General features: G+C 40.3%; 1 protein-coding gene and 1 long non-coding RNA gene across 2 annotated transcripts in view; both read right to left on the bottom strand.

Moving 5' to 3' along the window:
• Positions 1-6,600: 6,600 nt before the first annotated feature.
• LOC116219826 lies at positions 6,601-7,811 on the bottom strand. Its single transcript, XR_004163311.2, has 2 exons — positions 7,670-7,811; positions 6,601-7,416 (listed from the first exon to the last, which is right to left on the bottom strand). It is a non-coding gene; the product is annotated as an uncharacterized LOC116219826 (long non-coding RNA).
• Positions 7,812-7,969: 158 nt separating this feature from the next.
• LOC116219792 (zinc finger protein 208-like) overlaps positions 7,970-25,791 on the bottom strand; it is a 154,649-nt gene continuing 136,827 nt past the window's right edge. Inside the window, exons 3-4 of the mRNA XM_031563724.2 lie at positions 20,588-21,236; positions 7,970-9,941 (exon numbers count right to left, since the gene is read on the bottom strand). Of these exons, the coding sequence (XP_031419584.2) occupies positions 8,099-9,941; positions 20,588-21,236 (2,492 nt within the window). The 3' untranslated portion in view covers positions 7,970-8,098. The remainder of the gene's footprint in view (positions 9,942-20,587; positions 21,237-25,791) is intronic.

The raw sequence follows: 25,791 nt of genomic DNA, 5'->3' as shown, positions 1-25,791 counted from the left end.
AAAACTCTTAAACCACTCTAGGTTCATATGGTCAAAGCCGATAAGTGATAATTTGTGTAAAAGCAGATGGTGGTCAACCGTGTCAAAGGCCTTTGAGAGGTCCACAAATAGTGCGGCACAATGTTGCTTATTGTCCAAGGCAGCAATGACATCATTCACTACAAGATAGGCTGCAGAAATAGTGCTATGTCGGGCTCTAAAACCTGATTGAGATGGACTCAAGAAAGAGGATAGTGATAAAAATGACTTTAGCTGGGTATTAATAAAGGATTCAAGAATCTTTGAGAGACATGATGATTTTGAAATTGGCCTGTAGTTGTTCATATTATTAGTGTCACCACCCTTGTGCAGTGGGAGAACATGGGCTGTTTTCCAGGTTGAAGGGATAACACCAGCTGTTATGGAGAGATTGAAGATTGAAAAATTACAGTAGCTGAGGTTTTCAGAAAGAAAGGGTCGAGCTTGTCATCGCCAGTCGATTTCTTTGGATCAATTTTGATCAGGGCATTGCAGACCTGGACTGAGTCTAATATTGTCAGACTAAGGCTGCTCTCTGAAAGAGGAACTGAGATAGCGGGGGGTGTGCAGGGATCTGCTTGAAGATCAGTAGTGTGGACAGTGTTATCAAAAAGGTGCCCAGCTGCAGCAAAATGTCTGTTAAAAGCAGAGCAGATGTCAGAGGGTTCAGTTAAAACAGTGGAGTCTGCTAAAATGCTAGCAGGCAGGCATGTACTGTGCTCACCTTTTAGAGTTTTTATTGCTTTCCAGAAATCACCTGGTCTATTGGACGATTCAGTGAATTTTTGTAAATAAAAATCCGCTTTCCCTCTCCTGACTGCTGATGTGCATTTATTTCGCAGTTGTCTAAATGTAAACCAGTGGGCATGGTCATTCGTCTGTCTTGCTAGGTTCCATGCCTTGTTCCTGGAACAATGCAGTTTTGCAAGTTCATTGCAATACCAAGGGTTGACTCTGTTCTTAGTCCTGCATTTTTTATAGGGAACATGTTTGTCAACTATAAAGTTAAAAGCTGTGGTGAAATGTTTTAGGGCCAGATCAACATCAGGTATTTTGACAGTATCTGCTATGTCACTGTAAAAAAGGTCATGTAAGAAGGCCTGCTCATCAAAGTGCTTAAAATTCCTTTTGATTACTACCCGAGAACCACATTTCTGCAACCTCATGTCACGGATGCATTTTATGGGACAATGGTCACTGATCCCCAAGTCTAAAACCTGGTTTGTTGCAAAAAATGAGATCAATTAAGGTTGATTTAGAAAAGTCTTTCAGATTAGGACGAGTGGGCACAGAAATTAGTTGGGTAAAATGCAGGTCAGAGGACAGCTCCTTAAGAGCTTCGGAGGCATCCGTTGACCAATCTAAATTAAAATCACCCAATTTCTGTCACGACTTTGGGCAACCATTTGGCACATTGGCGGCCTCTGGTGGCCAAAGGGACATCATGAACTCATTTGTGTCCACATGTGCCTTTGTTGTCTTTGTGTGCCCTCACCTGTTCCCCATTGTGATTTGTGTTCTCACCTGTTCCCCATTGTGTGCTCTCACCTGTCTCACGTTTTTGTGATTGTCACTTCCCTCTATTAGCTAGGGTATAAATTCCTGGCTAATCTCTGTGGCCCTCATCGGGTCGTTAGTGTTTTCCTCGCTATGCCTAGTGTGAGTTCAAGGTTCGTTCACTGTGCAGTTCTCGTACTGCTTTTTGTCGCGTTGCTCTCAAGCATCGCCTCTCGCTGCTAGGGCGTAGTTCCGCTGATAGCTACACTTTTAGTAGCTTCTTTAGTTTATGGCATTTTGCCCCGGATTCGTATCTTCTCTGTTTTTGGATTTTCCACTGCTCTCCTGTGTTTTGGATTACCGCTGTTTTGTAATAAACAATCCTTTTCAACATCCTGCAACTGGGTCCTCTCATTAGCACACTGGGCTAAGCGCTGGTTCCCCAGATCCAGCATCTCGGGTTCAATCCCTGAGAAAAAGCCTGACACTGAGTCAAAAAAGGCATAAGAAGTTCTGCCATCTTGTTTAGGGCCATAGTCAGGGCACTAGGGGGCCTGTAAACTCCAATGACAATAATGGAATTATTGTACCCAAAGTCAATTTTTAGGGAAATCAGTTCAAAGCATTTTGGGATAGATACAGCGTTTAAAATAGTAGCAGCATAAGTGCTTTTTACATAGATAGCTACACCACCACCCCTGCTGGTCCTATCAGATCTGTAAATATTATATCCCTGAATATACACTGTTTGGTCTTCTATATCTTTGTGTAGCCATGTCTCAGATATGACCAATATGTCAGGGTTTGCTTGGTTTACTAAAATATTAATGTGGTCAAGTTTGTGACGGCTCAACAGACTTCTTATGTTTATGTGTAGGAAACCCACCCCTTTTCTGTTTCTAAATTCTTGGGGGTCATTTATAAAGGTAGTAATATTTTGCTTCACTGTACATGCGTTGGGGGCGGAGAAATGTCTTGTATCTGCAATAAGCCCCTGAGAGTTCGTATTCTGAAACGTCGCGGCGGACGAGTTTTCCTCCCCAAGATCAGGGTTGAAATGTCATGTTGATCAGGCAAAATAACAGAAGTGTTTATATTCGAGTTCCAATAAAGGGAGCTAGTTTCGGGATCGAAGTGTTGCTGAACCGCAACCGGGCCCTGGCAAGAAGGTTCCGGTACTGTATATCGCGTAAGTATATTTCCTTGTGGCAATACTGGAGTACTGCAGGAATTCGGAACTCTCCGAGCACTGACACGCAGTTTCATCATCATCATCGTCACCACCACCGTCACCATTAGGGCTAATGGCGAAAGTCCAAATTAATGTTTTGATCAATAAAATCAATAAAACAATTACAATAATTCACAGAATGAATGAAATTCACGTCTAATAGGTATTCATTTTTAATTCCACAAGTGTAAAACATTTCGCTCAATCTATAGCTTATAAAAAGTCGAATAGTGGCTTAGTTTTCAGTAGGAGATATGGCTGCATTGGCGTTGTTAGAGGATATTGATAACTGCGCAATAAGGAGAGAAAGGGTTTTTCGTGATCGCGCAGACTTTTTGACACAGGATGATATATGGCTGATAAGCAGGTATCGCTTGCCAAGAACGGCTCTGTTAGAGCTTTGTGCCCAAATGGGCCCTCGTCTACAGAGACGCATCAGATGCAACCAGGCCATACCCGTTCAGGTTCAGGTTTTATGGCTTCCTGGCTACAGGAACGTTCCAACGAGAAATTGGAGACCAGTCGGGTATATCCCAGTCATCATTAAGCAGAATTTTGCCCGATGTTCTTTGCGGTATTATCCCTCTATTTCCGCAATTGATTAGATTTCCATACCATGCCCAGGAACAGCAAAATGTGAAAGAGGATTTCCTGCGTAAAACAGGGTTCCCAATTGCTTCTCACCCCGACTGCACACACTCAGACAGCCTAGGAAGCCCACTTCAATACAGCACATGCCCGTGTACGGTCGGTAGTGGAGCACAGCATAGGCATACTGAAGGGAAGGTGGATGCATGTTTGGATGCATCGGGAGGGAGACTGCTATATGACCCCGAAAAGGTTTGCCAGATCATCCTAGCCTGTTGTGTGCTACACAACATCTGTCTAAGCAATGGCATAGAGCTAGGAGAAGACAAAATGCGCATGGACCAAGATGATCACCCTCCCTTTCCAGCTGGCTGAAACTCGCACATCACTGCGCTGAGAAGACGGGAGCTGATTCACCAACTCTACCAACAGGTACATAATGTTGATAAGAATAAATGCACACATGTTCACATTCTTCAGAATGTTTTATTTAGGCACGTTTGTTCAAAGAACCCTCTATAGCGGACAGAGTTCGGCAACAACCTCACTTACAGACTCATTCAAGTCCCTTTGTGTCTGAAGGACGGCCTCGGATAATACCCTACCATGATGGGTGGAAGAGGAAGCTGGTGATGGCCGGCGAGGCCCCGATGCTGGTGCAGCAGGTGCTGCTGCCGCAGATGCGGCTTCTGGTGCTGCTCGTGCCTTAGGTGCGGCCGCTGGTGCATTGGAGACGTGTCTACTACCATGTTACATACTTTGCTTTTGCCATTACGCCAGTAGACAGGCTTTCGTTTTGGCCCGAATCTGCTCTCAGCAGAATGTCGATTTCAGCCTCACTACAATTCTTCTTTTTACATGTTTCTTTCTTGCTTGCCATTGTCACAGAGAGTTTGTGCATTGAGGATGCGCTCTGTTTGTGCGTTGATAGTATGCTAATTATATTAAGTAGGGGCGTATTGAGGGCGGAGATTCAGTTGCGCACAATTCCACGATCATTTGTGATTTATAACCGAAGGATTGGCGTACACGTGTTTTTTTGTGCATACGTTCGTTTTCTGTGAATCACACCTACGATCAGGGGCGGTTTTTCCTACAGGTATAGGCGGTCGCCTAGGGCGCCACTCAGAGGGGGGCGCAAAAAACTGCGCCCAGCAAAAAAAGAATTGTGTTTTTATTTTGCTGGACAGAGTTTTTTTTGCGCCCCCTTCTATATCTCCAACCAATATTTTGACATAAAAAAAAAAATCTAACATTAGGGTAAAATGAGCCAAAAATCGAAAACGGAAGGGGTGCCTACGTCCATGGTGTTGTCAGAACATGCTAGCACAGTGAGGCGTTAGGTTAGAGTGTGTATGTGTTCAAGAAACTTTGAAGAACAAAATAATGAAGAGGCAAAAGCCATCCGGGGCGCAATTTAAGAAGAAAAGAAAGGAAGAAGAAGAGAAACGTGCCAAGGAGAAAGGTAAATCCATCAATCCTGTTCTAGCCTAGAATGAATTCCAGATAAGAAAACGTTCACGAAATCGTGAATTGCCCCCGGCACTTTAGTGGAGTTAAGAAGAAAAGATGTAGCCTACCTTATCATTGAAAGTTTTCCTACTCCCTGTCACATAGTTCTTTAAGGATTTTACAGAGGTGGGTATATCAAAAATGATATGTCCATTTATTCTACATTATACAAAAAAGACATGATTAAAATAGGGGCGCACATATAAAGCCAATAGCCAGTGCAACAACACTACACATATCTTACTCGTTGCATAGCACACCCATTAAGGAAGCCAAACGCGGAAACTTGTCAACAAGTGAGGAATACTGGTAAAAATCCAAGTGTTGTATTGTCAACTTTAGTGAATGGATTGTATGTAATCTTGCTAGTTAGCTAACGCTAGCTAGCCAGTGACTTGTGACGTCCCTTGTTATTGCCATTCAGTCGAAACATCAATTAAAGTTCAGCTGTACCGCAATTTGCGTCATTTTGCGTCATAAAAATTTGAGTAATCAAATTTGGACAGTTTTGGTGGAGCGAGCTAGCCAGTTTAATTAGACATGATTCAACTAATCAAGAGCTATGCATCTTGGAATAAAAAAATGTCAGGCTGTCCAAATACACCAAAATGCTTAATAACTACATAATAGCTACATTTAACAAATTATGATAATACATACTTTTGTTATATCATTTTAGATTCACTTTTAGAAGACTAAGAAAACATTATTTGCAGGCGATTGGGAAGATGACGTGGAGGTGTGTGTGTGTCCATAAACAGTTGAACAGGGGGCGTGGCCGGAGCGTAGTCCAGCACAGGCGTGACATTTTCTCAGCGATTTGTTCCTGAATTAATGTTTGTTCATCGTCGCGATGAAAGAAATGCAGTCTTACAGGCCAAAATAGCGTTTGAAAGTTGCAATTCCGTTTTCGGGGGGGGGTGCCAGGAGTGAAGCTTGCCTAGAGCGCCAAATGTGCTAGGGCCACCCCTGCCTACGATCATTTCAGAAAATGTCTTAAATCAAATGTAGGATGGTGTCTCCTCAACATTTTATAAATGAGGGCTATTGTCTCCAGACAGTTACCCCAATACATTCAGTACTCCCACTAATCACACATTAACATAGAGTAACTACATGTAGTTTTACCAGCAGTCAGTATAATATAAACATGTAAGAAAAGAGTTACATAAACACCATACAAATGATGCCTGCACTTCAAATGCCCACGGCATCACTGATCATCAGTGATTTATGGACACCTGCACCATTTTTCAATGGATGTTTCCAATTTGTTCATATTGAAATAGTTACTTAGAGTTGAGCTGACATCCTTGTCAAACTCCTTTGGTCTGTCTAAAGCTTCCAATCTTTCCCAAAGCCTTATATTTGTGTGAGTATTTATGTCTGAATGTGTTTTGTTTGTATATGTTTATGTATTCTAATACTGATATAAGGATAGAGAGTGAGTATGATATCAGACAAACATACCAGTTTGAAGCCTCACTGAAAAAAATTGGAAAAAATAGATGTTTCCAATTTGTTCATATTTAAATAGAATTAGAGTTAAGCTGACATCCTTGTCAAACTCTTTAGGTCTGTCTAAAGTAGCAAGTTCTTCTTTACACAGCACCTATTGTTGATGTACAGGTTTCCCTCCTATTCCATTTCATGACAATATTTCCCCTGTATTGCTATTGTGTACATACCTATCTACAAGTGTTTGTAGCACATTAATATGATCAGTGGTTCTGTGCTCTGGCACGAGACCAATCTGAAAACAACTGAGGACCTTTTATTCAAGAAGTAATGGCATAAGTCTCTTAATAATATTGCAGAAGAGCTTCTCTAAATTGTTGTCAACTGTAATGCCACTGATGCTGTTTCGGTGGTATTTCAAAGTCAAAGTCATATTTTATTGTCACACAGCACGACACACAACACCACACACATGCGTTTGGCAGCGACACAGGACCCAAACACACACACACACGCATGCTGATGAGGTCGCCGGTGAAATTTGCCTTCTGCCTTTAAAGTCCTTGTCCTTCCTCAAGGCAGCCAGGAGCAGTGGGCAGCCTTTTTTTCGGCGCCCTGGGACCAGGCCAAGTGTTCAGTCCAATCTTGGTCAGAGACGGACAGGGAGCGACCTTTTCTGTTCTTTTGCATGTTTTTGTGTTGGGGTTCTATGTGGAGGAAACCCTTGTGAACATGCAAACATTTCTCCCTCTCTTTGAAAATTTGGACAATTTTCTTTTCTTTCATGATTCCGAAAAATGCTCCAATTTTGGTATTAAAAGTGCAGTGTTGACTATTTAGGGAGATATATCAGCAGAACTGGAAAAAATATAATTTCTGAGTCATACGGGGATATATAGTAATTATATTTCTCATGGATTATAATTTTAGAGTCATACAGGCGTATATAGGGAACTCTTATTTATTATGGATTATAATTTTTTATTGTAGTATTTGAAAGGGGATGGCACACAGGTAAATGTGAATATCTGAGAAAGTGTGTTCCTTTTTTAACTTAATCCATACATGTGATGTCCCTTTCTCACTTGTTCTGTCAACAATACGACAGTTCCCTCTGACTCTCTTCCATATTTGACATGAGAATGTTTCACAGAAGAAATACAGTTCCCTATAATGAGGAATGGGAGAGACATTTAGTTCCCCCTCCCCCATCTCTGACACTAGCACATCTATGAGCTGAAGATGAGCCCCGAGCCTTCATATTAGGTGCCGTTTAGGCCATGAGTCTAGGAAGCTCGCACAAACACTTTTTTTTGCGCCAAATACTGCTTGTCCATTATATATTGTATACCCACACAGACACACCTCTGACTCTCTTCCATATTTGACATGAGAATGTTTCACAGAAGAAATACAGAGTTCCCTATATTGAAGAATGGAGATACATTTAGTCTCCCCCTCCCCCATCTCTGACACTCAACACATCTTTGAGCCCACAGCCTTCAGATAAGGTTAGGCTTTATATCTAGAAACCTTGCACATACTTTTTTTCTCGTGAAAAGCGCCAACTGCTATTTTTCGATTACATTTTGTAGTACACTCACCCCCCAGACCCACACACACAAACATACGTAAAAAAAAACACTGACTTCAAGTTTTTTTTCTTTTTCTTATTCGATTTATGGTTTAATCTCTACCCAAACACACGTTTCAAATATTAAGAAATAATAATTCATCATGTACATCACATGTGGTTTAAAAATATTTCAATAAGTGATACTCCATTATGTCTTATCAGGGGAGCACAACATTTGTATGGGTCCTCTGGTGTTTCTTGAGATAAGACATCCTACTATAGGCCTTTACACATTGAGAACAGTGATGTGGCTTTTCCCCAGTATGGATCCTCTGGTGTTTCTTGAGATTAGACATTTGGCTGAAGGCCTTCCCACATGTACTGCACTGGTGTGGCTTTTCCCTAGTATGGATCTTCTGGTGTTTCTTGAGAACAGACAATTGACTAAAGGCCTTCCCACATGTACTGCACTGGTGTGGCTTTTCCCCAGTATGGATCCTCTGGTGTTTCTTGAGATCAGACATTGAACTAAAGGCCTTCCCACATGTACTGCAATGGTGTGGCTTTTCCCCAGTATGGATCCTCTGGTGTGTCTTGAATTTTGACATTTGACTGAAGGCCTTTCCACATGTACTGCAATTGTGTGGCTTTTCCCCAGTATGGATCCTCTGGTGTGTCTTGAGATCAGACATTTTACTGAAGGCCTTTCCACATGTACTGCACTGATGGGGCTTTTCCCCAGTATGGATCCTCTGGTGTTTCTTGAGAGCAGACATATGACGAAAGGCCTTCCCACATGTACTGCACTGGTGTGGCTTTTCCCCAGTATGGATCCTCTGGTGTATCTTGAGATTAGCCATTTTACTAAAGGCCTTCCCACATGTACTGCAATGGTGTGGCTTTTCCCCAGTATGGATCCTCTGGTGTGTCTTGAGAGCAGACATTGAACTAAAGGCCTTCCCACATGTACTGCAATGGTGTGGCTTTTCCCCAGTATGGATCCTCTGGTGTGTCTTGAATTTTGACATTTGACTGAAGGCCTTTCCACATGTACTGCAATGGTGTGGCTTTTCCCCAGTATGAATCCTCTGGTGTGTCTTGAGATCAGACATTTTACTGAAGGCCTTTCCACATGAAGTACACTGATGTGGCTTTTCCCCAGTATGGATCCTCTGGTGTTTCTTGAGAGCAGACATTTGACGAAAGGCCTTCCCACATGTACTGCACTGGTGTGGCTTTTCCCCAGTATGGATCCTCTGGTGTATCTTGAGATTAGCCATTTTACTAAAGGCCTTCCCACATGTACTGCAATGGTGTGGCTTTTCCCCAGTATGGATCCTCTGGTGTGTCTTGAGATCAGACATTGAACTAAAGGCCTTCCCACATGTACTGCAATGGTGTGGCTTTTCCCCAGTATGGATCCTCTGGTGTTTCTTGAGATTAGACATTAAACTAAAGGCCTTCCCACATGTACTGCAATGGTGTGGCTTTTCCCCAGTATGGATCCTCTGGTGTTTCTTGAGAGCAGACATTGAACTAAAGGCCTTCCCACATGTACTGCACTTGTGTGGCTTTTCCCCAGTATGGATCCTCTGGTGTGTCTTGAGATCAGACATTGAACTAAAGGCCTTCCCACATGTACTGCAATGGTGTGGCTGTTCCCCAGTATGGATCCTCTGGTGTTTCTTGAGATTAGACAATTGACTAAAGGCCTTCCCACATGTACTGCACTGGTGTGGCTTTTCCCCAGTATGGATCCTCTGGTGTTTCTTGAGAGCAGACATTGAACTAAAGGCCTTCCCACATGTACTGCACTTGTGTGGCTTTTCCCCAGTATGGATCCTCTGGTGTGTCTTGAGATCAGACATTGAACTAAAGGCCTTCCCACATGTACTGCAATGGTGTGGCTTTTCCCCAGTATGGATCCTCTGGTGTTTCTTGAGAGCAGACATTGAACTAAAGGCCTTCCCACATGTACTGCACTTGTGTGGCTTTTCCCCAGTATGGATCCTCTGGTGTGTCTTGAGATCAGACATTGAACTAAAGGCCTTCCCACATGTACTGCACTGGTGTGGCTTTTCCCCAGTATGGATCCTCTGGTGTATCTTGAATTTTGACATTTGACTGAAGGCCTTCCCACATGTACCACACTGATGGGACTTTTCTCCTGTGTGTATTTGTTGATGAATTGCAAGATCGGAACGTCTAGCAAATGTTTTGAAACACTGGGAGCATTCATGTTGTTCCTTCCTGGTGTCCAGTCGCTGATGTGATTCCTGGTATGAAGTCTTTCTGCACTGGGGGCGTTTTTGGCGTCTCTCTTTGTTTCTTTTTTCCTCAGAGTTTCCACTTTTGTTAGCTTGGATCCTTTGAATGTGTCCTAAAATATTATAAATAAAGTTCAGCAATATGTTCTCTCTCCTCCTCTATCAGGGCTGTAATTTCTACAACACTGGTACATATTTGTGATATGTTTTTTGACATATTGGTTATTTGATAGAAATCACTTGGAAGTTACTTAGTATAAAAGTGTCTACCAAGAGACTAAATGTAAATGTAAAGAGAGATGCACACACAATTGAGTTACAGAATTAGAGAAAAAAATTATGGCAGATGCTTTCTCTCTTTTAATTGTAAAGGACTGCAGATATTATCCCATGACTAAAATATACCCACAGTATTTATGTTCATTGAATAAGTCTCACGTTGTAAAGCACAAGTTGGCAATTCTCTAAAATTCATGCTTTGTAAATATACACAAACCTAACAATAAACAAGCAACTTACTTGTAGGTGAAGAGGCGAAGTGACCATATTCTCTTGAATCAAATTCTTCTTCCTCTTTGATTTCCATTGGTGAACAGTTTTCTTCTTTCAAGGTCATGATGGAAGACGTGTACATTTCGGCCTTGCATTCATATTCCAGTCCAGGCTTTTCTTCCACTGTCTTACATGTAGACAGATACTCTTGTAGGAAATCATCAAATTCTTCTTCTTTTATCTCCTTCTTCACTGAAGTGGGCAGTTGTGAAGGTTCAGTAAATCCAGACATTTCTGATTTTAGTTCTGTTTTGGAAAAAAAAAAATCGGTTACACTATCCTTTGATGCAATAATTCAGTGAAAATCTCTGAAGAATGAACTACAGTATAGTTGTACTGTTGGTGAAATACACATACAGCATACTACCATACCAGTGGCAGCCTTAAAAAGGTGAGTTTAGTAATCTGACTTTTTGAAGTGGTGTTCATTTATAGCTTCTTCTGTCTGATCTTTTATCTTCCTTGATTCAAATCTAGCCAATCAGCTCTAGGAGCCTTTGGAATGCAAAATAGCATGACAAAGGATTATGGGCAGGAATTTCATGTCAATGAGCACCGTTTACACGATTGGTGGTCCTCAGGTGGGCATGGCCATAGCTCAGCCTGCAGAAACTCCACAAAGGGAGGTAGGTGGGGGTGGGGTGGATGTGTGAACTGAGAAGTGGGGGTGGGCTGATGAACTGAAGAAAGCCTCCATTAATTTTCAGTTTGTTTGTGTATTTATGTATGCATGTATGTTTCACTGATGTTTTTATAAGTATTGCATTCTGTCAGGAAAAGTAACTCATTAAGTAACTCCACTAAGTTTCAGTGTAACACGGATATTTCCAATGTCTGCTTTTGAAATAAAATAGATGTAATATATTATTGGCCACTGGTGGAAATGTTGGCACAGTCAAAAATGGAAAACAAAATACACCGGTAGCCTAACTATGTCAAACTAAGTGCAAACAGTTGTCTACCTAACACTCCTGCTCAAACAGTTGCCTACCTAACCCTCCTGGGCAAACAGTTGCCTACCTAACTCTCCTGGGCATTACCAAACAGTTGCCTACCTAACCCTCCTGGGCAAAAATCTGAATTTTGGACAAGTTAGTAATTTGTATTAGGCATGAAATATTATGAATATATTATTAGTAAAAGTGTATTTAAGAGATTTTAAGGACTTAACATTAACAAACAAATACTGGGGCCCAGTCCTACTGTAAATCTTGCATTCATGAAGTGTACAGTATTCTGTATTTGTTTGTTAATTCAAAATAGTTTCATCTTTTTTATTTGTTTGTTTATTCAGTATTTGTTTACACTAATTTGGAGAGCTGTTGATTCAGTGCATTCAAAATGAAGGAGGATGCAGTTTGCAACTAATGATACACGATCAAATGTATAAAATAATAGATCATAAACTATGATCTTATCTTTTATAAACAAAATCATTTTCAAACCTACACCTTATATAATCTCTTTCTTTATATTATTGCTATTTGGAAAATGTTGTTTTCATTACTTTAGTATAATTTCGGCCCTTTTGCTACTGGGAAAAAAACAAACCCAATATTAAGTGTATGAACTTTAGATGACTTTAAACACTGTGATATAATACCGATACCGTCCATCTAGTTCAAACTACGGTGATAAAACATGTAGTTCACGTCTCCTAGCCCTACTCAGAAGTCACTTAGAATAAAGGTATCTAACTAGAGACTAAATATAAATGTAAACAGAGATATACTATATACTACATAATCACTTTATATTGACTATTTGCTAGAATTGTACCTCATGTGGAAGTCATTTAGGTGGTCAATAGGATTCGCGTCTACCTAGAGAGTAAATATAAATGTATACAGAGATACAGAGTCACGAGTTACAGAGCTGGAGTAAAATCATGGCAGACACTTTCTCTCTTTCAAATGTAACAGACTGTAGATAGTGTTACATGATTAAAGTATTTCCATAGTATATCTATTCTCTCCATAAGAGAAGGCTTTTTGCCTTTAATTGGATAGGACATTGAAGAGAGACAGGAAGCGAGCTGGAGAGAGATCGGGAGTAGGATTGGGAGATGACCGCGAGTCGGACTCAAACCCGGGTCCCTGTGGGTATTCAGGTCCCCCTTAAGACCTGCATGTTGTTGAGTAAAGCGCAAGTAAAACCATTCTCTAACCCTCCATTGTTTAATATAAGACTCACATGTTTAATATAAGACTCACATGTTGCTTAGTAAAGCGCAAGTAAGACCATTCTCTAACCCTTCAGTGTTTAATAAATGTAAACAAAACATTGGTATGAACCCTTGATCGGAGTTCTACTAAAAACAACTATTCAGCAACTTACTTGTAGAAGAATCATCATCACCATATTCTCTCAAATCCGGTTCCTCTTTAATTTCCATCAGAGAAGAATTTTCTTCTTTGCAGGTCAAGGTTGGTGATGTGTGCGTTTCAGTCTTATAGTCATGTTCCAGTTGAGGCTTTTCTTCCACTTCCTGGATTTCAAACAAATACTCAGATGGGAAATAATCAAATTCTTCTTCTTTGATCTCCTCCTTCACTGACATGAGCATCTGTGATGGTTCAGTAGATCCTGCCATTGTAGACCTCAGCTCTCTCTTGCAATGGAAACCCAACTGAATTGTTCTGCAAGGCAAGCAAAATATTAGCAACATGTGCAAGCAAGAAACTTACACAATGAACAATAAACATATTAAGTACTTTTACAAACATAGAAAAAACAATATACAAAATATATAAAAACTGTACAGCATATGGTAAAGTGAAAAACAAAAGAGCTGTACAGTCTGTGCAGGAATGTGCAAAAAAAAAAGAGTATGTGCACTGTGCAGTGATAATATAATAGTCCAGGAATAATGTGTGTTAATAATGTGTGTTAATGTAACACAATTATTCTGTGTATTCCAAGTTATAGGTCTCAAACTGCTGTGGTTGAGGGAGAGAGGGAGAGATTATTTCTGCTCATAGTGTAGGAGATTATTACTGCTCATAGTGTAGGAGATTAATACTGCTCATAGCATAGGAGAGATTATTACTGCTCATAGCATAGGAGAGATTATTACTGCTCATAGTGTAAGAGAGATTATTACTGCTCATAGTGTAAGAGATTATTACTGCTCATAGCATAGGAGAGAATATCACGGCTCATAGCATAGGAGAGATTATTACTGCTCATAGTGTAGGAGAGAATATCACGGCTCATAGCATAGGAGAGATTATTACTGCTCATAGTGTAGGAGAGATTATTACTGCTCATAGCATAGGAGAGATTATTACTGCTCAGTGTAGGAGAGATTATTACTGTTTAATGATTCAATAATAACATACAAGTTACAAGCTCAGATATGCGGAAACAGAACACATAACCTAACATAATGTGTGTCTGGGGGGACGACTCAAGGTGTATGACAGGAAACAGAACACATAACCTAACATAATGTGTGTCTGGGGGGCGACTCAAGGTGTATGACAGGAAACAGAACACATAACCTAACATAATGTGTGTGTCTGGGGGGACGACTCAAGGTGTATGACAGGAAACAGAACAGCAGGGGTTGTTGGTCCTTAGAGTAAAAAGGCCAGACAAGAAGACGGAAACCACAACAACAGCAACAACAAAAATACTCTGTTACATTCCACCACTGTATATAAGGGAGAGTAAAAAGGCCAGACAAGAAGCCTGAAACCACAACAAGCATTTGAACGCTAATGAACGTGGCGCCTGAAATGTGTGGAGGCTTTTGGTGCCAGTGTGCGCTTAAGGTTTCTACAGTCATTTCCTACAGACACAGAAACTTAAACTACAGAAACCATCTACATTAGAAGCATGTCAGGGGCAAAAAACAACTTTGTTTTTACACACAATGTTTACTGTGATGCGGAGGGTTGCCCCATGGGATTACATTTAACAGCCATTTTGTGGTTGCCGGTTCCAACTCAATACTGGACCGAGTCAACCCCTCAAAGCTGGCGCCGCTGCCACCACACGTTTACCACACACCACTGGGTTCACCTTTGACCCCTGACCCCCACTGGGGTGTCATGATTTCTACCCCATTTTCCAGTAGTATCTTTGAGTTTAGTTCATCTTAGACAGTTTTTGTGTTTTGTTTTTTAAAACGGATTAAGTACCATGTAGGCTACAAAGACCCATTCTGTTGGCACTTGCAAAAATAAAGGAAGCAATGTGCATTCCACTTTTGTGTTCTTTTGCAATCACTTGAACATTATTACACAATCATTGAAAATTATTACACAATCATTGCCTATTTTGGGAAACCCAATTTTATGGAAACCTTGCCCATTTGTCTTGTGTCATGGCTGAAATTTAAGCTTCAGTTACTGTTCATTGTAAGACTTTTTAACTATGTTGTGCAAATGCTTAAGGAGAATGTGAAAACAAACTTTTTGACTGCAGGAGCATTTAGGTGGCAACAGGAACGATGCCCTAATCATGACCACAAGAATCAGTATTCATTAACAAAACACATACATATAGGGATACAAAAGAAAACAATGTTTTCTCTTTTATCACGCATGCCATTTTAATATATATACCTCCCCAACCTACTAATGTCATTCTACCTTTAAAAAACTAAACAAAAGACAAGTCCCAGACCAACATAACCCCTGATCGTTCCAATAGCACCTGGTTGGGGCATAAAAACATCGTGTGTCACTAGTCTTTGACATGTATTGTTATGATAAAGAAAATGTGCCGTCACTTTTCGTTTAAAAACAGTTAACCACCAGCGCAAGATTGGAGGGGTTGGCAGGAGCATTTCACGGCATGAGTACAGACACCGACGCTGCCTTTGTGCTCTTGACAAAAAAGATCATTGCTATACAAGGGAGAGTTATCTCTATTGTCGAATCATATTTCCAGATATCGTTTATTGCTGTAACTTTCCAATGGCATTGTTGGCCATCATATCATAATAATCTATTATTGTCCCGAACGGCTTTAATTAAACAAGGTCCTACTCTCTTCACGTAATGTTACACACTAATACAAACTAGCCCTGCATGCAATTCCAGACCTATCCCACTCTACGAGGCCACGGTCTGTTAGCTTAACAAAATTCGGAAACTTCTCCCACTTCAAAGGCAGCAACATGTAGACGACTCGACACGAACTTTGTTTGCTAGAATGCAAGGATGCAAGTTGAATCTAGGATGTCTAGACGTTCACTTCCATTACAGGGTCCTCCTGAGCAGAGATTTAGCTAACCACCATGCATCGTCAAGTTTATCACAGCTAAACGCATATGAGCATGATCTAAAACTTGACACACACAGGCCAAAACATGGCAGATACGTTTGTTATCATAACTTGACTTACCTAATGTGTAAAGTGTGTTCCACAGAAACGTATGTGTGTCTTCGGCGAGTCAGGGTCATAGCCTCATGATGTTCGCTTTCAGACCTTCTACAGATGTCTTTTGTTCCTTTCGGGCTATAGCTATTTTAGTATTCGCTACGGGTAATCCACCCTAAAGCGCTATAATTCGAAACATTTCTACTACATCTGTGCGTTTCGTTGCCGAGCTAACAACGTGTTGCCTGTGAGGAAGCTACGACTGTAGAGTGGCTTTCCGCTTGCAGCGATAGGCACCAATAAACTCAGGAAGTAAAACGACGTCGGAGTCGGTGTACCAAACTAAAAGTCCTGACACGTAAAACAGCGCTACAGTGCTGAATCCTAAGCGCCCTGCTGTATGCGCTTTGTAAACTGATCTTGACGTATAAATAGTGAGTCGTTTGCAGCATGAGAAAAATATAAACTTTCCTAAACACAAAAATGATTACTCCTGTACAGCCTGAGCTCACGTCGTCGGCTACTGCATCCCATGATGCAACGTGATAATTTCGAACTTTAAAAACAACAACCAAAAACGGCAGGCAACTGCAGTGATTTCCTAGCAACTCTAGCTGCAGTTTTCAGGCAGTTCTGGGATTGTTTATGGCACGGGGGTGGCATAATCATGACCCTGTACAAAGCTGTACAGAAAACGGAATTCATGGTAGCCATTCCCAAACTTAGGAACGATGTGGCCCGATTGGAAATCTGAAAATCCCCTGTGGCCTGCCCAAACTTTTCATCACAACCCTGAGAACACAAAGAAGGGTATACTAATAATAATGAAAATAATAATAATAATAATAAGAGGAAGAGAGGAGGGGAGGAGAGGAATAGAGGGAGAGAAGAGAGGAGAGGAAGGGTAGAGGCGGTTGCTGTCATGGTGATCTCTGACTTGCTGTAGTGTGGATGGGTAGAGGCGGTTGCTGTCATGGTGATCTCTGACTTGCTGTAGTGTGGATGGGTAGAGGCGGTTGCTGTCATGGTGATCTCTGACTTGCTGTAGTGCGGAGGGGTAGAGGCGGTTGCCGTCATGGTGAATTCTGTCTCGCTGTAGTGCAGATGAGGCGGTTGCTGTCATGGTGATCTCTGTCTCGCTGTAGTGCGGATGAGGCGGTTGCTGTCATGGTGATCTCTGTCTCGCTGTAGTGCGGAGGGGTAGAGGCGGTTGCCGTCATGGTGAATTCTGTCTCGCTGTAGTGCGGATGAGGCGGTTGCTGTCATGGTGATCTCTGTCTCGCTGTAGTGCAGATGAGGCGGTTGCTGTCATGGTGATTTCTGTCTCGCTGTAGTGATGTTCTCTGCCCCACTCTAAATACGGTTATGGTGTACTAAGCTCAAGTGCTAAGATCGCTGCATCAGAACTGGTTCTTCTCAGCAGCTTCTGGTCCTGTTCCTTTAGCCTCTCCTGGGCCAATGTGATGATTTAGAAAATCTGCACATATAATGACACAGCATTTTAAAACATGTAATGACACAGCATTTTAAAACGCGGGGGGATTTCAGGGAATATGTAGTACATTTTTATTTTAGACGTTTAATATCATTAACACTTCTTAATTCAGAAAACAAGACTTAATATAAGAAAGAAGTACTTTAGATTTGTAATTAATTTAGAAATGAACGAAGGTATTTTTGTATTCCTATGCAGCACGGTGGCTCAGTGGTTAGCACTGTCTCCTCACAGCATGAAGGCCCTGGGTTTGAATCCCGGTCGTTCCAGGTCCTTTCTGCGTGGGTTTCCTCCGGGTACTCCGCCGCCCCCCCCCCCCCCCCATATCATAAAGACATGAATATGAATGAATTTTGGTGGTGGTCGGAGGGGCCGTAGGTGCTGATTGGTAGCCACGCTTCTGTCAGTCTGCAGATGTAGCTTACCACCACAGTATGACTGTGTCTGAATGATTACTGTAAAGCGACTTGGAGAAGCGCTATGAATGATGATTGATAACCATCTTCAGCTTTGTCACTGCGGCAACATTTTTAATTATTTTAAAAAGGATTAAATGCAAAGATACACTGACTCACATGAAGACATATTTTATAATGTAAAATGTTTTCCTAAAAATCAAATGTTTCAATTAAAACAGGTAAATTCTGATTTAAAATGATTGTAAAAGTGTTGGAATGGGTAGTCAGGGTAGGGTAGGAAGAATTTGTATTTTGGTTCAATAATATAAAATATTAAAGTATATAAAATGAAAAGATAAAAGCTTAAAAGACCCAACAGATGCAAACAAAACATAGTAGTAGACAACACAACCATATGATAATCAAAACATGATCAAATGTAGTACAGTTACTTCAAAGTACAAAATGCAATAACAATAGAGAATATATAACTAGAATGCTTATTTTAGACCTCCTGTGTTTAGAATTATTAACACTTCTTGTTCAAAAAGTTAGACTTACTTACTTACTGTCCTATATACCACTTTGGGGATAAGTGTAACAATATAGTTTGCCATAGCATTGCTTTCGGGGGGAAATCAATGAATGTGAGAGTAAACATTGCAATGCTTGCTAATGAATAAAACCGTTACTGACTTTGACATTTTCCAGTAAGTCCTGGGCTGTCGCATGGCCCAAAAACCGGGACCCCAGGTACCTCGACTGTACCTGCTCGCCTTCCCAGAAACGTACATGCAAGTCCAACTGCTTGGATTTGATTGTTTGGTTTAGACTTTCGTCGAACATCAGCACGAACAGGCCCTTATTCACTTTTGAGAAGAGGTCTCTCTTAATGAAATCTGCTAATCTAAATCTCGTAATGTAAGACGTCTTGTCCTTTCCCAACTTTGAGCTGAAGACAATCTTCATATGATTGTTACACCAGGTTTTTATTGCTCTTAGCTTGACTGTTCTCTCCCTTGTATGTCGCTTTGGACAAAAGCGTCTGCTAAATGACTAAATGTAAATGAGGTGCCGTTTAGGCCACAAGAACGTTTAAAATTCATATTAGTAATAAAAGCTTTATTCTTGGCAGGACTCCAACAAAAAAAATGAGACCAAATAAAAAAGTTTTACAATACAAATCATCCTCGTCATGAAGCTATTTGCAGTGCTCTGTCTGATCTGGTCATTGGCCATCAGGGTCTTTGCAGTGCCTGCCTCCAGTGCTCTACTGCAGTGCATTTTCATACTATGTCCGCATTGCACACAAATGTCTGACACACTTTTGTCCAATTTGATTTGCATTTTGCAACATTCCTGCCACCCTCTGGTTAATACTCCGGTGCACACCATACATGAATTATCTCTCAATATGTGGCAGTAGTGTAGACACACTTGAGGTTACATTTACATTTAGTCATTTAGCAGACGCTTTTGTCCAAAGCGACGTACAAGGGAGATTAGGTTAGGTTAGGGAGGTTAGGTGTATGCATTCACCTATTTCATCAAAGAGGAATGCTCAGTTTTCTTCTCTTTTTATATTTGTAAACCCAGAGCAAATGTCTTCTGTTCTTGAGAAGTAGGTTTCCCTGATGTTGTTGAAAAGAAACTCCTCCTTCACTTCCCCATTACTACAGTGAGTACAGAGCCTGTTTTCCCGAGGTAGCCATGTTTGTCTGTGTCTACCCTTGCACACAATTGCTGGAGTGTAGACACACTTGAGGTTAGGTGTATGCATTCACCTATTTCATCAAGGAGGAATGTTCAGTTTTCATTTTTGTAAACCCAGAGCGAATGTCTTCTGTTCTTGAGAAGTAGTTTTCCCTGATGTTGTTGTATTTTCCACATTCTGTCAGGAAAAGAAACTCTTGGAGTTAAATGAATATCTAATGAATGTTTAACAGACACACTACTCCATTACTACAGTGGGTGCAGAGTCTGTTTTCCCGAGGTAGCCATGTTTGTCTGTGTCTACCCGTTTCAATGGCAATGCTGTGTTCCCTACCCCCTTAACCTAATCCATACATGTGATGTCCTTTTCTGTTCAGGATAAATATGACTTGCACGCTTTTCTGTCAACAAAACAACAGTTCCCTCGGACTCTCTTCCACATTTGACATGAGAATGTTGAACAGAAGAAATACAGAGTTTCCTATAATGAGGAATGGAGAGACATTTAGTTCCCCCTCCCCCATCTCTGACACTAACACATCTATGAGCTGTCGATGAGCCCACAGCCTTCATATGAGGTGCCGTTTAGGCCATGAGTCTAGGAAGCTCGCACAAACACTACTTTTTTTTTTACAAGCGCTAACTACAGCGTGTCGATTATATATTGTAGACCCAAACACAAAAACATAAATCCCCACCACACAAACACTCACTTACATATTTTTTCCCCTCAATTCATGTACCCTAACAATTTATTTTTCAATCTCTACCCAATCATACGTTTTAAATATGACAAAATAATACTTCATCTTGTACATCAAACGTTGTTCAAATTTCAGCTAATCAAGAAATATTTCAGTAAGTCATACTCAATCATGTATTAGCAGGGCATTTGAATGGATCCTCTGATGTGTCTTGAGAGTAGATATTTGATTAAAGGCCTTTCCACACTGAGAACACTGATGTGGCTTTTCTCCTGTATGTATAATCTGATGTTTGGATAGGTTGGAGCTTTCCCTGAAATACTTTCCACATGAAGTACACTGATACGGCTTTTCCCCAGTATGGATCCTCTGGTGTGTCTTGAGAGAAGACAATTGACTAAAGCCCTTCCCACATGTACTGCACTGGTGTGGCTTTTCTCCAGTATGTGTAATCTGATGTCTGGTGAGGGCTGAGCTAACCCTGAAATACTTTCCACATGAAGTACAATGATACTGCTTTCCCCCAGTATGGAGCGTCTGGTGTGGCTTTTCCCCCGTATGGATCCTCTGGTGTGACTTGAGACCAGACGATTGACTAAAGGCCTTCCCACATGTATTGCACTGATATGGCTTTTCCCCAGTATGGATCGTCTGGTGTTTCTTTAGATCACACAATTGATTAAAGGCCTTCCCACATGTACTGCACTGGTGTGGCTTTTCCCCAGTATGAATCCTATGGTGTGTCTTGAGATTTGACATTTTATTAAAGGCCTTCCCACATGAAGTACACTGGTATGGCTTTTCCCCCGTATGGATCCTCTGATGTGTCTTGAGATTAGACATTTGACTAAAGGCCTTCCCACATATACTGCACTGATGGGGCTTTTCTCCGGTGTGTTTTCTTTGATGACTTGCAAGATCGTAACGTTTAGCAAATGTTTCGAAACACTGGGAGCATTCATGTTGTTTCTCACTGGAGTCCTGTCGCTTATGTAATTCATGGTATGAAGTCTTTCTGCACTGGGGGCGTTTGTGACGTCTCTCTTTGTTTGTTTTTTGCTCCGTTTTGCTTCTTTTGTTAGATTGGATCCTTTGAAAGTCTCCTATAATATTAGAAAATAATTTGTCAGCCATATCTCTCTTCTCCTCTATCTGGTACATCATTTCTACAATAAAGGCAAACATATGCCTTTTGAAAAATACAAAAATAAATAAATATATACGTATATATTGGTTATTTGCTAGAATTGCTACAAAATCATTTAGAAGTTACTTAGGATAAAAGTGTCTACCTAGACATAAATGTAAATATAAACAGAGGTACATATACATGAATTACAGAGCTTTGGAAAAAATTATGGCATACACTTTCAAACTGTTGAATGTAACAGACTGCAGATATTATCCCATGACTAACAGTGTTTCGGTTCTCTGAATAGGTCTCACATTGTGAAGCACAAGTTAGCCATTCTCTAAAATTCAAGTATTGTAAATATACATAACACATTAAAATAAACAAGCAACTTACTTGTAGGTGAAGAGTCAAAGTCACCATATTCTCTTGAATCAAATTCTCCTTCATATTTGATTTCCATTGGTGAATACCTTTCTTCTTTCAAGGTCATGGTAGGTGACATATACATTTCAGTCTTGCATTCATATTCCAGTCCAGGCTTTTCCTCCACTCTTTGGATTGTAGACGGATACTCTTGTAGGAAATCATCCAATTCTTCTTCTTTTTTTTCCATCTTCACAGAAGTGGGCAGTTGTGAAGGTTCAGTAAATCCAGACATTTCTGACTTCAGTTCTGTTTTGGAAAAAGAAAATTGATCACACTATCCTTTGATGCAAAGACACAGTGAGAATCTGCAAAAAAAGAACTACAGTATAGTTGAACTGCTGGTGAATTACACATACAGTATACAGTGCCCTCCGCAATTATTGGCACCCCTAGTGAATATGAGCAAAACAGGCTATAAAAAAATATGTCTTTGCTGTTTATCCTCTTGGTCTTTCACTCAAAATATTCACAAAAATCTTACCTTTTCATTGAATTAAAACTATTGAAAGAAAAAAAAACTGTTGACATTAAATAAATATTTTTCCCCAAAACATGTGTGCCACAATTATTAAGGGATTCACTCTGTTCTCTCCTATAACACTGAACTTTTTCAGACATTTTATTTCTTATTATATAATTTTTATTATATTTATTATTTGCTAGAATTGAAAATGTACATTGAAACAGCAGAAGACAGAATGACAGCAGACTCTTTCTCTCTTTAAAATCTAACAGACTGTAGATAGTGTCCCATGAGAAAGGTATTTCCATAGTATCTCTATTCAAAAACAGACTGCAGATAGTGTCCCATAATTAAAGTATTTCCATAGTATCTATATTCACAATGAAACACACTGCAGATAGTGTCCCATGATTAAAGTATTTCCATAGTATCTCTATTCAAAAACAGACTGCAGATAGTGTCCCAAGACTAAGGTATTTCCATAATATCTCTATTCACAATGAAACAGACTGCAGATAGTGTCCCAAGACTAAGGTATTTCCATAGTATCTCTATTCACAATGAAACAGACATCCCTCCATGAGACTCATATTTTGCTGAGTAAAGCACAAGAACCATTCGCTAACCATTCAGTGTTTAGAAAATCTAAACGAAACATTGGAATTAATTAGAACTGAATTCTACTTAACCAACTAGTCAGCAACTTACTTGTAGAAGAATCGTCATCACCACATTCTGTTAAATCTGGTTCCTCTTTAATTTCCATCAGAGAAGAATTTTCTTCTTTGCAGGTCAAGGTTGGTGATGTGTGCGTCTCAGTCTTACAGTCATGTTCCAGTTCAGGCTTTTCTTCCACTGTCTGAATTTCAAACAAATACTCTTGTAGGAAATGATCAGATTCTTCTTCCTCTTTAATTTCCATCAGAGAAGAATTTTCTTCTTTGCAGGTCAAGGTTGGTGATGTGTGCGTCTCAGTCTTACAGTCATGTTCCAGTTCAGGCTTTTCCTCCACTGTCTGAATTTCAAACAAATACTCTTGTAGGAAATGATCAGATTCTTCTTCTTTTATATTCTTCACTGACATGAGTAGTTGTGATGGTTCAGTAGATCCTGACATTGTAGACCTCAGCTGTCTTTAGCAATGGAAACCCAGCAGGACATTTCTGTAATGCAAGTAAAATATTAGCAACATGCCCAAACACCACAAAGACACAAACAGACACAAAGACTAAAAAAAACTAAAAAAACTAACATCTGACAAAAGATAAGCAGGGACAAATGGATGTTCTGTACAATATCACACAAGTCAGTTAAACGTTTTTTTAAGTCAGAAAAAAAGAAACATTTTACAAAAAGCATATTTGAACAAATCCGTATGGGCTTAATGTAGTCATCATCCTACCCAAATCAAACATCTGTACATGCTTAATGTAATCACCATCCTACCCAAATCATACATCTTTGAACGGGCTTAATGTAAGCACCATCCTACCTAAATCAAACATCTGTACATGATCATTTCAGGTTCAGATTTTGTAATGTTTTTTCATCAAAAGCTGCCCTTTCTCTCAAATAGCCCCTGCTTGGTGCAAAATCGCTCTGCTCCTGCTCAAAACGGTTTGTCTGCACTCAAATGCACTGTTGCTTGCAGGAATGTCCTGTGTTTCAGTTTAAGTTCTCGCACTCAAATACACGGTTGCTTGCAGGAATGTCCTGTGTTTCAGTATAAATTCTCGCACTCAAATATCCTGTTGCTTGCAGAACTGTCCTGTGTTTTAGTTTTAGTTCTCGCGCTCGTCCTCTTGTTTCTCTTCTGCTCGCTCTCGCTATCTGTCTCTCTCTCTCTGATTGATATGAAATAACGTTACCAAAATTCACCAACCAGTACAAAATCATGACGTGAAATGAACGAAAATGCTTCAAGATTTAAAGACCACGCTCTATATTAAAGGATACAAACTTCATATATCGACAAGTTTATTTACGTGAGTTTTGTTCAAAGCGACGTACAAGGGAGAGGCATATGAGCCCCTATCGCAAACTTTACACACACCAGATATGCCAGAGTTATGGCATATATAGGCTACATTTGGCATCACAAGGCTACTCGGCTTACCTAGAAAACGGGAGGTCCAGAGAAACTTATGTTAGGCGTCGGTCAGTCGGGGTCATAGCTTCATAATGCTCACTGTCGGACCTCTTCTGCAGCCGTCTTCGGTTTCTTTTACACGGGAAATAGCTACATTAGGATTTTAAAGAACTATAATCCAGCATCGAATGCCTTAATAGGAACCCTTTCTACTCTAACCTCCGTAAACATCTGTGCGTTATGTTCCCGGCTTCCAAGCACGTTGTTTGTGATGGAAATTCCTTGGAGCTGGCGACAATAAGAGACATTAAAGGTGGTTAAGAGTGTCAAAATAAAAGTCCAAATCAAAAGTTCAGTTTAAAATGTTGGTTTGGCTAACGTGTCTACTTTTTGCACAACATATGGCCATTGTACTGCTAGCTAGCCTAGATACATGCAGTGTATGCTACATTGCATCAGCAAATATTGTAAATTAATTAAATTCAATTCAATTTGATATATATATCAACTGAAATTGTCTCGAGTCTCAGATGGAAGGGGGAATATACATGAAATACACAATATAAATAGAAAATACTTCACAGTGTCTTCATAAGGTTACTATTATAAGGATAAAAAGAACAATGAAGCAGAAAACTACGTTAAACTTCATCAAAGCAGAGAAAAATAACCGAGAAAGATATGAAGATTAACTCATCAACATTACATTACAAGCCTTTAGCCACTAACCCATTCACATTACATTACAAGCCTTTGGCCACTAACCCATCCAAATTACATTACAAGCATGTAATGTAATGTGGATGTGTGTTACGTTGCCCTTATGTTGCGAACTACTCCGAGCCACCAGGGGGCATAACAATGGGTTAGTGGCCAAAGGCTTGTAATGTAATGTGGATGGGTTAGTGGCCAAAGGCTTGTAATGTAATGTGGATGGGTTATTGGCCAAAGGCTTGTAATGTAATGTGGATGGGTTAGTGGTCAAAGGCTTGTAATGTAATGTGGATGGGTTAGTGGTCAAAGGCTTGTAATGTAATGTGGATGGGTTAGTTGCCTAAGGCCTGTAATGTAATGTGGATGGGTTAGTTGCCTAAGGCTTGTAATGTAATGTGGATGGTTTAGTGTTAATTTCTTTCTCGGTTATTTGCAAGATCTTTCTCTGCTTTGATGAAGTCTAACGTAGTTTTCTGCTTCATTGCTCTTAATATCCTTATAATAGTAACCTTATGAGGAAACTGTTTAGTATCTTCTATTGATATTGTGTATTTCATGTATATTCCTCCTTGCCCCTGAGACTCGAGACAATTTCAGTTGCTATATAAATACAATTAGAATTGA

Source organism: Clupea harengus, chromosome 26 (assembly GCF_900700415.2).
Source record: "Clupea harengus chromosome 26, Ch_v2.0.2, whole genome shotgun sequence".
NCBI classification, from domain to species: Eukaryota; Metazoa; Chordata; class Actinopteri; order Clupeiformes; family Clupeidae; genus Clupea; species Clupea harengus.
The sequence above is the reverse complement of the archived record's forward strand: the minus strand, read 5'-3'. Positions and strand labels throughout refer to the sequence as shown.